Source organism: Pecten maximus, chromosome 6 (assembly GCF_902652985.1).
Source record: "Pecten maximus chromosome 6, xPecMax1.1, whole genome shotgun sequence".
NCBI classification, from domain to species: Eukaryota; Metazoa; Mollusca; class Bivalvia; order Pectinida; family Pectinidae; genus Pecten; species Pecten maximus.
Genome location: NC_047020.1, coordinates 21,567,127 through 21,584,774, shown reverse-complemented (window position 1 = coordinate 21,584,774; position 17,648 = coordinate 21,567,127). Strand labels below are relative to the sequence as shown.

The 17,648-nt window shown below is 34.4% G+C and overlaps 1 protein-coding gene across 4 annotated transcripts in view; it reads right to left on the bottom strand.

Moving 5' to 3' along the window:
• Positions 1 to 17,648, bottom strand: part of LOC117329225 (stromal interaction molecule 1-like) — a 78,783-nt gene that overhangs the window by 20,653 nt on the left and 40,482 nt on the right. For all 4 annotated transcript variants that reach the window (XM_033887057.1, XM_033887059.1, XM_033887058.1 and 1 more), the window contains 3 exons: positions 13,712 to 13,826; positions 8,485 to 8,596; positions 764 to 879 (listed from right to left, as the gene is read on the bottom strand). In XM_033887057.1, the coding sequence (XP_033742948.1) occupies positions 764 to 879; positions 8,485 to 8,596; positions 13,712 to 13,826 (343 nt within the window). The remainder of the gene's footprint in view (positions 1 to 763; positions 880 to 8,484; positions 8,597 to 13,711; positions 13,827 to 17,648) is intronic.

Sequence of the window (17,648 nt, the reverse complement as noted above, 5' to 3'; positions counted from 1 at the left end):
AAAGAATGTGTGTTTGTTCCTTTGGCTAAGTTACTGTCTTAGAACCCTCTACTTTGAGTCAAAGATGATATGTTTGTCCCTTGGGCTAGCTTACTGTCTGCGAACCCTCTACTTTGAGTCAAAGGCTAAGAAAGTGTGTTTGTTCCTTGGGTTAAGTTACTGTCTTAGAGCCCTCTATTTGAGTCCAAGATTATATGTTTGTCCCTTGGGCTAGCTTATACAGCTTGAGAAATACAATGATCTTAATAGTATTAATTCCCATGAGTTTTCAGTAGGTGAATACGTTTTATTTGTGGTTATACAACATCATCGTGTTGACATGTATAGATCAGCAGAGAAGTAACATTTGTCACATCAGACTGTGAGAGGGGCATGTACCAGTAGGTACACTAGGTTTATGATACAAAGCATATGTAGTTTGTTGGGTTTGATTTTATTTGTATCCAACAGCTACAGGTGAAGCAGGAGATGTAGCTTTATCCAACAGCTACAGGTGAAGCAGGAGATGTAGCTTTATCCAACAGCTACAGGTGAAGCAGGAGATGTACCTCATCTCACCTTCAGTTTAATAAATACTATAGGTTTCATGTTGTCTGGACATTTAAGGAAGGTTCCCTAACTAAGCTTCTTTTCCTTAGATTCTGTAATGCTTTCTATGGAAAATTTTAACTTTACTTTAGTTCAGGAATGTTGATGAAACTGGGGCCAGATTAAATATGACCCTGACAGGGAAGCTATACTCATGTCCCTGACAAGAATTTACCTTTTGGTGGTCCAAACAAAACCAAATCCATGGCCTTCACAGAGATTTTCTGTCGGTGGATACCATTTTTGATCCCTAGAACATCTACCATGTAGGTCTTGTTAGTGACAGCAAGTCTAAAACAAACAAAATATTGTATAGTGTATATTGTAAATTGTATTTTAGAGATTTATTGTATCAGATCTATCTCCCCTCCTCTATCTCCATACCTGATCATTTACACCTGTGTGAATGGTGATAGCTACCCCATACTTTGTATTCTAGCTGTTTCAGGAACTTAATAAGGTTTTAACTCTAATCACATTTCAGGTTGTTTAAGTATATACCATACACAAGACAGGCGATCTCTCTTGTCTACTGCCATAGCCAAATGGTAAACAGCGCATCACCTTTTAAAACCTGAAGATATCATTGTTACATTAATATTGACAGATAGCATCAAATAGTTTTTGTTTTTGTTTTCTCTCTCCTTGTTCAATTTTCATTCTGTTTATATATAGTCCCTTTAAAACAATAAAAGAATGCAAATGCAATAATGTAAGTGTATAAAAAAAAGTTCCTAAATTAAAAGGAAATATTGATTTTTTATCTACAACATTAATAACCTCATGAATGTCAGTTTGATTGACACTCAACCATTGGGTAATATGGGAATTATACTAGGCGGTTTAAACAGGGTTCAGAATGTATTCACATAAAGACAAAAACAAATTCAGAAAAACTAAATATTACTGTGAAAATGAAATTAATATTTTTGAATTTTATATTTGGAAATGATTTTGCATAAACTTAACCGACAATGAGTTCATGTGTTATTTTTTTTGCGTGTGAAAGTAATGAAAACCTTTGCTTATCTTCATAGATTCATATCCTTACTAATGATTATATAACATGTCATGTACCTGTATAACATACACGTATACATAGAGCTTTCTAATTTCTTACAGCGTTCAACTCATCAATCATAGAGCCATGTTTGTATAATCTGTATATTGATTGTAGGACAAGTCATTATAGAGGGATAAAGCATTACAGAGATTAGATTGTGGTCCATACTGTTGTCATATCGACCACACCCTTCACACTTCAGTATTCTGATCATCTTACTATGTATCATGTCTATTCAATCACCTACACATTATACAACATATGGAAAAGGATTATGTCTGACTTAGACAATTTAAATCAAAGTCCGTGCTCATCAGCATCATTGCTGGCAGGTAATACCCTGTGATTTTAATAGCAATACACTGCAACAGTTTCCCTTGTTGGATACCAGTATAAATTCCACAAGTGTTGTAGAATACCAGCTAGCGTTGTGTAGGTGGAAAGCACAATGCTACAAAATAATCTTACTCATGAAATTAATATCGTCTTTGATGGGGAACCTTTAAATTTCCTAGTCAATCACATCTTCATGACTCAGAAATATGTTTTCTGGGAAAAAATATGAATTAATTTTCTGCCCGAGTCATATAAACCTGAGATATGATATGTTGAAATTCAGTGCTAGCATGAAGCATCATAACCAGAAAAATCTTACCCTCAGATATAGATTGTTTCTGTCTTCATCACACATGATTGACAAATAATATCAATCAGTATTTCATATCAACATAAACCTAAATCGGTATCAAGTTGAACCGCTGGTCTGGTATATCAAATTGTATATGAATACATACATATTGTCATATACATGTATGTGGTTTTTTTTGATAGAAAGAACTGTTGCTTTCCTAACTAATAATATCTGACAGACACCAGGCAAGGATTTATTCCTCAACTTATTAAAATTCTAAATCTCTGTTCTGTCACTTTGTAGCTAATCTGACAGCTGGTTATTTTCACATCCTGTTCAAAAATAAATTCACATAGCTAAAGCTGACAAGACAATAGGACCTAGAGAGTTCATGTCCTGAAGGTGGAGCTTGTTTTCTTCTAGATCGTGCTACCAGGATAGGAGGTGACCTATAATTGGTAAGATAACATGATACTGCTGTTCCTATACACCCAACAGATATGTAACCTTTATTGGATATACTGATAGCTGTAACAGGACGTTGTGACATCGATGGTGTATTTAATTTCCGGCTTCTACAGGTGTTTATTTTTAATCCTTTCTCTCAAAAAGTATAAAAATGGAATCTTTAAATGGGAAAATCTGGATTTTATTGTGTTGCATAATAATTCCAGATTTTCCGTTCCAGATCTAGTCACAAATTCTTGAATGTTTCTTTCACCAAAAGTGTGGAAAACTGAGTGGACGGACAGAGAAGAAATCTATAATCCCCCCGGTTTCACCAGTAGGGGATTGATAACCATATACAGTCGAACCCACTTAATTTGAAATCGGATATATTGAAATATCGTTTAATTTGAAGTGAAATAAAATCCCCGTCCAAATGCCTTCTTTGTCTTTGTATTGTTTCATCGGTTATTTTGAAATCGGTTGATTTGAAATATCGCTTTATTTGAAAGGAAATTATTGCCCCCGGCAATGCTAAACCATTGTTTATGTACCGCTTATATTGAAAGTCGCCACGACTGGCTTAGATTATATAATTACCGCCGTTACGGTACGTGCGTCCGATCAATAGATAGGTAAAAATGAAATTCTGATTTACACAATACAAATAAATTGTGACTTTAACTCATTAAATGCGTTCGTTATTAGCATGAATCTGTATTTGTTTACGAATATACCTTGAGGGACACAGCTTATTTTGGCTTCTGCTACATATATACATCAAAATTGACTCTCATTTAACTACACGCGAGACAATTACAAATGACGAGGCCATTCTTAGGTATTCAACAGAAAATGATAACAACGTAACCAGAACAGTGATATTGACAACGACCCTCAAACAATTCATGAAAATCCATCTATCATCGACGCACATGTCCGAGTTCAGACGGTAGTTTCTTGGAAAGTAGCCGGATGTACCTGAAACTGTTCCCACGTGTGTCCGCGAATTCGAACTCAACATAAACAAAAACAAGCAACAGTCGAAGACTTCTCCCGTCGAACTTAACATTATTTTTCATAAACTGTGAAACTATTATCATTTTGGAACCGATTGTAAATACTGACTAAGTAAAATCAACTACATTGAATAATGGTGTGTTGTTTGACGTAGCGTGGTACTGAAATGTCGGCAAAAGGCTGGATCCCGGTTAAATTGAAAACCAGTTAATTTGAAGTATTTTTCCATTCCCTGAGCATTTCAATATAACCGGTTCGACTGTAATCTGTATCACACTGCCTTCACAGAACACACTTCCAACATATACATTATGATTTCCAAAGCAAATTATATAATATAATTAATGGCTATCTGGGGATGCTATATAAGCAAATCTGAGAATTCGTTGGAAACTGATCATGTAGGATCCTTTATACAAATCTCCTGTCATAAAATCTTATTTCAATCATAAAGCTCATGATCATCAAATGTCAAAGATATTCCTCCCAGGAATACATTATCGTGATGTAGTTATTAGTTTCAATATCCAAGAAATTTGACACATCCAGCAAATTGTGTGTTGAATATACAGCAATACTGGCACATCGTCTGATGAAATTGATGATATATCAGACTCTGCCAATTCTGGATATAAATAAATCTGACTGTATTCCTGTCTAAGTGATAAAGGCAAATTATTTCACAGACTTTAATTCTTCATAAAAATACACATAGGCCGATATGAAACAGAAGCACGAGTCCCTCTGGATATCTGCAGTTGTATTTCTCCACATAATACTACAAAGAAGTTCAGTGAACTATATGACATAGATAGAGCCAAGAATATGACAAAGCTTGACTATTACATTGGTTATCTGGATCTGGTTATTCAACTCTGATTTCTGTTATAAGTATATGTTCCGACATTCTGATTAGCACATACAAGCTGCTGTGTCAGAACAGGACCTGATTAAATATTACGTCTACCAGTTCTGACCAATGATGACTTTTGAGGAAGACATCTGGTTAATAAGCATGTCCAATCACATACTGTAAACTACCACCAGGAAGCGATTCCAGATTGAAATCAGATATTAAAGTGATGTACAGTGCATCACAATTTTTTTCTACGATGCAGATCCAACAGAGATTCTGGATCTAAACCTGGGATTTCCGAGGTTTGTCCTGTTTTGATAAAAAAAACTTCCTGTTTTCAATGTCTTCTCATTGGAAAATGTCAACTACCAATCTCAACATTTGAAGCCATCCCATATCAGTATCCTATATCCACCATTCACTGATGATAAAGAGCTGGTTATAACAATTAACAGTTTCCACTGACATGCATATTTTACTTATAAACGTTTCAATAAATCAACTCAAGATCTAGAGTAGCAGTGACCTCAATTTTGACCTCTGGTGGTTTAAACACAAGCTTGTACCAGAGATTGACGATGATTGTGAGTATATATATATATGTATGTACATTGTATATGAAATTTCAGGACATTGACTGGATCATTAATTATATATATTGAATTCAGCAGGACATAAAAAATCTGTTTATAATGTAGCGACCTCTTTTCTGACCTCAGGTGATTTAAAATTCAAAAGAAGAGATGATGGTTGTGAATAAGAGTATGAAGTTTCAGGAAGCTAGTAGAGTAAGGAGGTTGTTCGGTTATTTATGTACGGGTGTATCTCTATATCCCCTTGCAATTGGTTGCGAGACATTAATGAGACAATTTAAATATCACGAAAAAAAGGCAATTAAAGGTATTGTGTACAAAAACAAATCCTACACAAACCGTATTAAAGCTCTAGTCCACACAAACTGTATAAAATCTCTAGTCCACACAAACCTTATAAAATCTCTAGTCCACACAAACTGTATAAAATCTCTAGTCCACACAAACTGTATAAAATCTCTAGTCCACACAAACTGTATAAAATCTCTAGTCCACACAAACTGTATAAAATCTCTAGTCCACACAAACTGTATAAAATCTCTAGTCCACAAAAACCGCATAAAATCTCTAGTCCACACAAATTGTATAAAATCTCTAGTCCACACAAACTGTATAAAATCTCTAGTCCACATACACAAACTGTATAAAATCTCTAGTCCACACAAACTGTATAAAATCTCTAGTCCACACAAACCGTATTAAAGCTCTAGTCCACACAAACTGTATAAAATCTCTAGTCCACACAAACTGTATAAAATATCTAGTCCACACAAACTGTATAAAATCTCTAGTCCACACAAACCGTATTAAAGCTCTAGTCCACACAAACTGTATAAAATCTCTAGTCCACACAAACTGTATAAAATATCTAGTCCACACAAACCGTATAAAATCTCTAGTCCACACAAACTGTATAAATTCTCTAGTCCACACAAACTGTATAAAATATCTAGTCCACACAAATTGTATAAAATCTCTAGTCCACACAAACTGTATAAAATCTCTAGTCCATACAAACTGTATAAAATCTCTAGTCCACACAAACTGTATAAAATCTCTAGTCCACACAAACTGTATAAAATCTCTAGTCAACACAAACTGTATAAAATCTCTAGTCCACACAAACTGTATAAAATCTCTAGTCCACACAAACTGTATAAAATCTCTAGTCAACACAAACTGTATAAAATCTCTAGTCCACACAAATTGTATAAAATCTCTAGTCCACACAAACTGTATAAAATCTCTAGTCCACACAAACTGCATAAAGTCTCTAGTCCACACAAACTGTATAAAGTCTCTAGTCCACACAAACTGTATAAAATCTCTAGTCCACACAAACTGTATAAAATCTCTAGTCCACACAAACTGTATAAAATCTCTAGTCCACACAAACTGTATAAAATCTCTAGTCCACACAAACTGTATAAAATCTCTAGCCCACACAAACTGTATAAAATCTCTAGCCCACACAAACTGTATAAAATCTCTAGTCCACACAAACTGTATAAAATCTCTAGTCCACACAAACTGTATAAAATCTCTAGTCCACACAAACTGTATAAAATCTCTAGTCCACACAAACTGTATAAAATCTCTAGTCCACACAAACTGTATAAATCTCTAGTCCACACAAACTGTATAAAATCTCTAGTCCACACAAACCTTATAAAATCTCTAGTCCACACAAACCTTATAAAATCTCTAGTCCATACAAACTGTTTAAAAGCTCTAGTCCACACAAACTTCATAAAAGCTTTAGTCAACAACAAAGAACTACACACTTTAGATAATCTGTTTTGCTCAGTTTCATTACATTGAAATATTAATGAGGTTTCAATTTGTGGCCAGCCTATTGACTTTTGGGAGTGTGGTTGACTACATAACACGATAACCTTGGTGATCACCCTTCTCTCTATCTAATGGTTAGTCCATCTGAGGTGAGGATAGTTTTTACCCAGGAGACATCAGCCAAGGTCCAAAACTTCCATTTTAGGTCCTAAAAATCAGACAGGCCTGAACATAATCAAATTGTTTCCTAGCCAAGTCTTATTGCTTGCTCACTGCAGTAGGCATAACAAAAGGCCAAGTAAATCTTACAATCTGTTACCTGACAATGTCCTTCAAATCAAAAGACCAAGACATTCTCAGCAGACAATAGGCCAAGGTAATCAAATGTATGTTTCCTTACACAATCTTATTGTTTGTACAATCCCTATACTAAATGCTCTCATTTAAATGGCAGAGGTAAAAATTATAATGATGTCCAACACTTAAAACAATCATTAAAAGGCCAAGGTAAACAATTGAATGTTTCCTTATATATGATTTTATTGTCTCTTCAACGCAAACACTCTCAATTAAAAGGCCAAGGTAACCAATACCAGTAGATGTTTCCTTATAGTCATTTTTTTCTCGTATTAGTTGATTGCATGTTTTCCTGACATACTCAGATATCCCGATAGATACAGAATGAAAATAAAATATTTCTTTATATGGTCAAGAATTTAATTTGTCAATGCAATCTGGCATGAACAATAATATAACATAATACTCAAAGAATCTGAATTTCAAGAGAAAGCACTAATGATAGAAATAAGGTCTGTGTCTGTGTAACTTGGATGTGCTGGAGATTATCTGAATGTACACATTAACTTAAACTGGCCGATTACGATATCTGCACTGTGAAATATTGGCTTGGCCATGGGATAGATGAATATTTTAGAGAAAGGCTATGAATGCCAACAAAGCATTAACAGTAATGTAGAACTTGGTGTGATTTTTCAATAAAGTACAGGTTTTATAAATTTTCGATGAGAACAATTTACTGGTATAATGGGAGTGATTTCAACATTCAGCTCTCCTGTCTGTCTGTAATAGACTTTACTGGTCACAATACATACAAATCTGAAAGTGTTCATTTTGAGTCTTGATTTCTAGGTAATATATAAGAGTTTGTATGGATGAAAGTGTATAAGTACTTTTTATGTAGAATTTAGTGTAAATCTATCATCAACATTTAAACCCTCCCAGGTACAATGTTCCCAATGGAACAGTACCAGTTGGTTGTGTGGTCATTCCTCCCATCACAAAGCATTAACCAAACTATTATCACCTTTTACACTATAGCTATTGTACAAGTTTACCTTCAGTTATAAATTACTAACAAAAACTTCATAACTGTAAAAAATGTTCAGTATTACAATGAATTATCATATTTTTTATTACCCAATGGCTGTCTTACATCTCTCTTAACAACAAACTTAATAAGTAAGAAAATATTTACCTTGGTAGGATTGGTCCATCAACAGCCTTGGTACGAAATGTTTCAACATAGATGGGCAGTTCCACATGCTTGACCAGCCACTGAAGGACATCCTCTGTGGTCCAGTTGTACACTGCAATGGTCAATTAAATCTCTGTCCACATTTTTGTCTCCATAGTTATGTACATAACATGTAATATAATGTATAGATGATTTACAGTCAATATGTCTTGTTATATCTACATGTACCCACACAGCTGTCTATAACTGTCATCTATGTATAACTGTCGTCTTCCATAACTGTCACCTATATATAACTATCACCCTCTATAACTGTCATCTATGTATTAACTATCACCCTCTATAACTGTCATCTATGTATAACTATCACCCTTTATAACTGTCATCTATGTATAACTGTCACCCTCTATAACTGTCATCTATGTATAACCATCACCCTCTATAACTGTCATCTATGTATAATTATCACCCTCTATAACTGTCATCTATGTATAACTATCACCCTCTTAAACTGTCATCTATGTATATAACTGTCATCTATGTATAACGATCACCCTCTTAAACTGTCATCTATGTATAACTATCACCCTTTATAACTATCACCCTCTATAACTGTCATCTATGTATAACTATCACCCTCTATAACTGTCATCTATATATAACTATCACCCTCTATAACTGTCATCTATGTATAACTATCACCCTCTTAAACTGTCATCTATGTATATAACTGTCATCTATGTATAACTATCACCCTCTATAACTGTCATCTATGTATAACTATCACCCTCTTAAACTGTCATCTATGTATAACTATCACCCTCTATAACTGTCATCTATATATAACTGTCATCCTCTATAACTGTCACCCTCTATAACTGTCATCCTCTATAACTGTCACCCTCTATAACTGTCATCTATATATAACTGTCACCCTCTATAACTGTCACCCTCTATAACTGTCATCCTCTATAACTGTCATCTATGTATATAACTGTCATCTATATATAACTATCACCCTCTATAACTGTCATCTATATATAACTATCACCCTCTATAACTGTCATCTATATATAATTATTATACCTCAGACTTGTATCACAGCTTCTGATTAGTGAAAACCATGTCACGTGATTAAAAACATTCGTTATGTCAACCACAACTTTCCAAATAATTCATTATTGACTTGCTGTCGCTTTCGAAACATCATGTCACCCTCTGAATATCATAATGTCACCCTCTCGTGAGCCCTCCAAAATCGTTATGTCACCCTCTCGTGAGCCCCAACTCGGAACTCTCTTCCGTAACGTCTTCAAAAGTAGTCGAATCAGAGGAGTTCCGAGTATTCTGCTTGACAACAACAATGGCTGCCGGCGGACGCTATCGTCTGCCAACAGAGGAGGAATTGGCGAAATTATTGCAAGAAAAGGATTCTAAAAACACCAAAAGGGTCATCAATGGGGCCGTGGATTCCTTTAGACATTTCCTATCTGCAACAGGTAGGCCTAGACCAAGGATTGTGAAAACTTCGACGTCCATACATTGAAAGTTCGACTGGGATAATTTTATGCCGGGTCCAGAAAGACGATGGGGTAACTCTTAAAAACTTTTCTTAAAAACTGTTGATAGTAATAAATAAACTTATTGATACCAAAATTAATTCACTTATGTTTTTTTCGGTATAATAAAACAATTACTGCCCTTGTTCCGAGTTGACATGGAACAAGGGCAATAATTGTATACTATAACCCTCTATAACTGTCATCTATGTATAACTATCACCCTCTATAACTGTCATCTATGTATAACTATCACCCTCTATAACTGTCATCTATATATAACTATCATCGCTATGTATAACTATCACCCTCTATAACTATCACCCTCTATAACTGTCATCTATGTATAACTATCACCCTCTATAACTGTCATCTATATATAACTATCACCCTCTATAACTGTCATCTATGTATATAACTATCACCCTCTATAACTGTCATCTATGTATAACTATCACCCTCTATAACTGTCATCTATGTATAACTATCATCCTCTATAACTGTCATCTATGTATAACTATCATCCTCTATAACTGTCATCTATGTATAACTATCACCCTCTATAACTGTCATCCTCTATAGCTACTACCTGTCTACAATACCACTTTTTTATAACTACCACCTGTCTGACAGTACCATCTTTCTATAACTATCACCTGTCTGACAATACCATCTTTCTATAACTATCACCTGTCTAAAATTTACTTTTTTACTACAGACCCACCTGTCTATTTTGGTATCACTTGTATCTATAATAACTACTTACCTGTCTAACAAATTGTTTAATTCCAAGATATACATAGATCCTATCTCTAAAATACTGTGAACACTTAACTGAACATTTTCAAAACATTTTTCAAATAATCTGAATCAAGATAATTATTGACAGTGATCTGTTTCTCACCTAATCTATTCTAGCTGTTAAGTAAAAGTACCCACATCACTATGACCATAGGTAAAATCCTCATCAGTACCAGAGCCCCTCTCACCAGATCAATATCTACATGTACAAGGACTTGTTTATATAATGGTCAGTTTGGGAACAGTCCAACATTTCAGAAAGGTCAATCCTATACCCATCAATAACAAAAACACTGCTCACATAGGACCATAAAATGGTACCTCATGTGTCTGAACACTTCTGGATTATATACTCTATACACTAGATAACCTGGAGGTGTTTTACTTATTACTCTTCACATAAATAATAGAAGATAGGAGAACCAAATCTTCTGTCATTTAACAGAGGTAAAGTACTTGGTACTAACCCATGGTCCTGTCATGGACAGAAACCATGGCACAATTGGTATACATTGGTACATTGAAAAATGTTTCTACAGGAATTTCCACCCGCTTTATTGAGGTTTCATTTCAACTTTATACAATAACAGCTGCCTCCAAGGAATACCTTTTGATAGTGAAAGAACGAACTGTTTTAAATACTTTCAAAACATGACATCCACACTATTATAATAAAACATGTGTATTTGTCTGTTAAATTCATTGTCTCTTAGTGGTTGTGGCCCCCATGACAGGGATCCCTAAAATATGTTTCACACGAACGAGTTCCAAAATGTAATATATATGGTGGTATTTGATTGGTTGATCAGAGCCATAATGGTATTTTCTGTACGAATCGCCCCAGGGTCTCTGTGCGTGAGGACCTTGGGTTACTGATGGCGAGTATTTGGATGGATACCTGGTACCCTGATGTATTCAGCAGAGATCCTCTCTATGTGCTGAACATTTGGCCATGCTTCAAAGGTAATGCATTTATAAATGTCTTTGTAACACAGCTACCATAAAACAATATATTTTAAAGATGCCCTTTCTGTGGAAATAATATTATAATAATAATATTATATGTATAAAATTGGGGTAAATATATACATTCTTTCAACATAGGAAGGGTTAATTGGCCATGCACAGATTTTGGGTTCAAAGTTTTAGCCCGATATTGATTTAACCTCTATCTCTTTATCATCAGATAATTTTTAATGTTTATGTTAATTAATATCATATATACAGTACTATATATTTAGTTACATGTGGTTTCATTAGAGTTATCCCCCCTGATTTTTTTAAATAAATCCATGTTTGGTTTCGTTTGGTTTATTTTGTTTAACGTAATAAATCCATGTAAAATAAGGACCAATAACAATCAAAACGTGATATTCTTACATGTTTCTTAAAGCTTTGGAAGTCTTATATGGAGAACATGGACTGTTCCAGATACACCAGACAAATTAATGGTTTCCTTGAGTACTGATGATATTGGGTATAGCTGTGACCTCCACTATTGTAGATTTCTGTACTCACTGACCCTCCAGTACCATGATAGACAGCAGTGTATAAGTGACCTTATATAAAGTAGAAAGTCCCATACTGTATTCATTATTTATACAGGCTATATTACCAGGTAATTAGGCCTGATTACAGCCCAAGCATGAGTAAGATAACTCTACTAATTACTACAGTCCTACATCTCCAGGCCCAGGTCATGGTCAGGCCATTCACTGCAGTAGTAGCTAACCCCCTCCCCACCATCTCTGCTCAGCCAGGCCACTGACTATTAAACTACAATCACCTCCACATCTACTTTACCAGAGATTCTATTTTAACTGGTTTTTAGATTAATCTTTGATCTGGGGGGAGTTATAAATATTCCATCAATATATTAGTAGAGCTAATCCTGCTTTAAACAGTATATTCCAGGCCAATGTAAGGTTTGTTATGCTTATAGAAAGTAATATACATCAATACTGCTCTGTTGTCATTAGTGAGTGATGTAGTGTACAACTCAACGATTCAGGTGAAAGAGATAAATATGTACAGATTTACATATGATTATCAATTTAGCTCTTTATGTATGTACTAAGATCGATGGAGTGTTTCTTCATTTTAGAAATTTGTGTTTAACTGCCATGTAGTGTAAATTTAACTTAATGTAGTATTCTCCGTTTACCCTTTTTAAAATTGCAGAATATTGATATACCTAAAGTAAAACATCAGTGAGCTTTTGAAAACATGATTAGTCAGTTTGGAGAATGGAGAACTAATATTACAAATAATTTACATCATCACTAAATATGTCACCCTTATACAGTTGATGAGACTGCACATTTCAATGCTAATTTGTAGGCAGGTGCAAGCCATGCAGAGCAAATAGGGCTATAAGTGTCTTGCCCATGAACACAACCACGACAGCACAGCTCAGTCTGTTTCTTCCTGAGAAACACAAACTAACACGGGAAGGTTACAAGGTTACGTGGCTATTGCTCTAACTGACTGAGCTAATTGTGGCCCCTTCATTTCAATGCAGAAGACAATAATATGTAATGAGAAGGGAGACCTAATGGTTCTGCTGTCATCATAGGATCATAGGATCATGCCAAAACTGATAAACATACACCTAGATGTCCTTTTAAGTCTTCATTAGTTCTGAGAGCTCAATGTTTGATGAAAGTGAAATGACAGATACAATGTCTGGACTATTTAAAAAAAAAAATCAGTTTTGAATTTTATCTTGGAGAATAATGTCATGCTTAAAAACATGAAAAAATCTGTTTATCTAGAGTTACAAAATGATTAGTTGATAACATATCATAAGCAAACACTTATAATACTTGACATGATTCAGCTGACTATGAGCAGCTGTGTTTTCGCACCTGTAGACTTTTTCCAGGCCTGCCAGAGGTCTCCAGTGCTGATGAGTTTATCGTTTCCATGGAAGATGGACAGCCTCTCAAATCCTTCTGTGTACTGTAGTTCATCCCTCATAAACTGGAAAAGAGAACACATCAGCTGTATAGAAATTAGTCCTAAATTTATAAAACCAATGGTAGTGGGAACCAACTGTAATGTTAAGTTGGGTCTGAACCTGCAAATGAACTTAAGATAATCACATGTCATTTCAGTTTTTTGAAGTAAGACAGCCACATCTCTCCCTGACCAAGATTGCTGCAAGGTATTATATAATGTTACACCTTCTAACTTTAACTCAGATCCATCAGGGTGTTTTGAAAAGAAAGAGCTTGAAAAGAAAAGAGCTTTATTTTTCTATGATATCAATTTGAATTTGATGTCTCACAACTTCAAATTAGAATCAATTTTAGATTTCTCAAATATCTATTTATGTTTTGCCATATAGCTTGTATACAACGTAAGCAGCCTCTGCTGATGAAAATTTTTCAAAATCACTTTAATTATTTTGGAGTTTTCATAAGTAAATAGCCCACAAATTAAGGTGCAGGAGGCAAAAAATTTGCGATGGAAATTGAATACAACAGCAAACTCAAAGTGTAAACATATAGAAGTCATGGATCTTCCCTTATAGGTTATCACTACCTTTATGAGCTATATACAGTCTATAAAATGTTATATCTGACCAGTAGACCAATGGTCAGTTCATCAAGGATAGTCCACGAACTACACGTACAGATCCTATCCTTTTTACCTATGATGTATGTAAACAACTGAGGAATGATGGACAGCATAATGAACACTTGCATATATATGGTAGATCCATTAACTTTAGACAGTTGTAGACAGACTTTGAGGGAATTGAAGCATTCATTAGCCTGTCCAGTATCCAGCAACAGCTGTCTACTGGATCGTTTGTATCAAGTGTGTAAATCCTATTCACTGTAATTGTAATAACCTTGTTTGTCACAGCAATATAATCATATAACATTCTCGTGTTAAATGTCATTATATTCCATCTCTTTGTGATTGTAACAGCAGTTTCCTGAAGATGATGTCCAGCAATATTCATTAAACTGATTTCAATATTCCTCATTCATATAAAATGGTGTCTCTCACACAAAAACATTTTCATAATTCTTATTAACAATACCATAATTTTCGGTGTATCATGTACACTTTTTTTTCTAAAAGAACATCAGAGAAGGACAAAAGAATAAAATTAAGAATGTTTATATATGATTTTTTTTTACTGGTTGCTGTTATTTTGAATTCTGATAGCTAGAATTTTAATCTTTTGTTATAATTGTTTCACATTGAAAGTAATCCCTTTTGATATGATTGTCTCCATTTTTTTAATTGTCTCCCTTTGCTATAACTGTCTCCCTTTTTTATAATTGTCCCCCTTTGTTGATTTATTTACTGTCAAAATATCACCTAGCTATTATTCTGATATACCACCAAACCCTATAACATCACCAGTATTGTTGTTTTAAACCTTATATCATCTTGGTTAGGTACATTGGATATTTTCATAGTGAAATATGTTTACAAAAAGGACTATAAGTTGAATTTTTATTTTTTTATTTTTACCAAACAAGAGACTGTGTGGTGCCACTATGTATATCATTATGTACATGTCTTCCACATCTTCAAGCCATTTGAACAAGTAATTATCAGGTGTTATCTTAAATAACAAAAAAATCCATCAGTACCGGCTGCCAGAACCATTTCAGCTTCAGAATGTGACCAGACATAGCTGATCAACTTAACAGTTCAAGGACAGGTTATATAGCCATTCCAACAGAACCTCGTCATGAACAAGACAAAAGGATGTGTGCAATAACATAGTAACCTGGAGTACATAATCCTGCCATTACTTATTGTCCTCCCATTACAGAAGAAACAGACACTATGACAGTCCCATACTAATTATTAGTAAATAAGCTTGACAGAGTATCATACTGTTTATTAGAAAATTAGCTTGAAGTGGTTGACATAAGTACAATGTATCACTATACTGGACTACATATACATGTGGAAGGTCTTTACTCCTGCTGTGGAAAGAATCCTCATCTGATTTCAATTATCATATGCACAGAAATAAGAGGCTCAATGGTCCTGACAATGAATTGTTTTACCATATTGTAACAGAAACAAATGTCATTTGTGAAACTTATACCTGAGCCTTTTCACATTTAACTATCTTGTTGGACAAATTAAAACCACCTTGTAGTTCAGAAGGTTCCATAATCTGACTCAGTGTCAAATCACAAACATCTGGAAACCCTTCCCCTCCAGTCCTATATGCCTAGATATACTATGTAATACTGTTTTCTGATAATTTATGGACAGACCTGGGGATGAGATAATCATGATAGCTAAGTCACCTGGGGTGAACGTCTAAGGTATGTGGTTCAATCACCAGTACATTTTTGTTAACTTATACCTAAGCCTGGGGCACTTTACCTCAGAAAGCTGTGATCAGACAGTGTTCTTCTGTTATCATGGTGGTGATATCATGCAGAAGGCCTACAATATATTATTCACTGAGATAGCCACCAGCTACTACAAGGAGAGTCTTCCTACACATTAAAATGGTCATGGCTGTTGGCGGGGTAATACACACCCATCAAATAAACATTTGTGATCACATGAACAGACCTTTTAATTTTCTCTTGTTGACAGACACATGCACAGCTAATTTATACCTCTTATTTTCACATGTAATTTTCAAACTTTCTTCTGATTTATTGTTGATACACTTTACAAATGAATATATATAACTCAACTGTTAGTTTCGTTGATAAGTCCAAAAAATCAGCAAATAGACCTTTTTCAAACAAGTCCACAACAACACAAGCAATAAATAAGTTTTGTCAGGCCAGTTGGCATTAATCAATTTGAAATCTCATAAAAATCTAATAAAATAAAACTTGTGCCAAAATGTTGATCCCAGCTCCTCCATGAATGACTGGCAATTTGTGCAATAAGAGTTAAAAAATATTAATTTTGTGTTTCCACCGAGCAGCCTGCCCACTTTGATTTGGCAATGATTGATCGGGCCATATCCCTCGCAATATTCAAAGCTGTGTCAGCACGAGTCACAACAAAAGCAAAATAAGTGAAAATATCTAACAGGTTATTTGATTTTAATTGTCAGGCTTAGTTTTTTTTTTCAATTTGTTCTGGTAGTTCTTCTAACTATAATTATATAAAATAAATTCAAATATCTGTTTTAATGCAAAATTCTCAAAAAAAAAAAAAAAACATAAGCATGTTGCTGGTAATTTAAATAACAAGCTCTTGTGGTTGCCTATTTCAAACCTTTCCACTTTCTTTGAAATTAAATTAGGTTGATAAGAAATCTGACGAGGAACAGATAAAACCTTCCCAAGATTAAACCAAGAAGGTGATTGATCATAACAGAAGCTCATTACTAATTATATGTGAATAGACTTAAGCATATATATTACATATACAAGTGTATAATTTGAGCGTGATGTTTTGGTGACATTTCAGTGACTGCTTAGTGTCACCTTCACCAGACAAATGACCAGTTAGCAGCAATTAATGTACACTTTGGTGTAATCTATTGGAGATTGTAATCAAATCAACAGGTCTTCCCGTACACACTATATATATAGCTATCATCTATCAACACTGATCATGAGCTAGAGGTGGCAAACACCATGTACCTGGTAATGTGGTATGTAGATTCAGCTACTACTTATAGTATGTGTTTTTATTGAAGTTCTGATCAATCATAAGCTACTTATATATACTTATCACCTTATTTTAAATCACCAAACTCACTTAGTTATAATATTAAAACTGACAATATTTCAATGATTTATATCCAATGACTTCCTTGTACATAGATAGAATATTTAGCCTAATCAA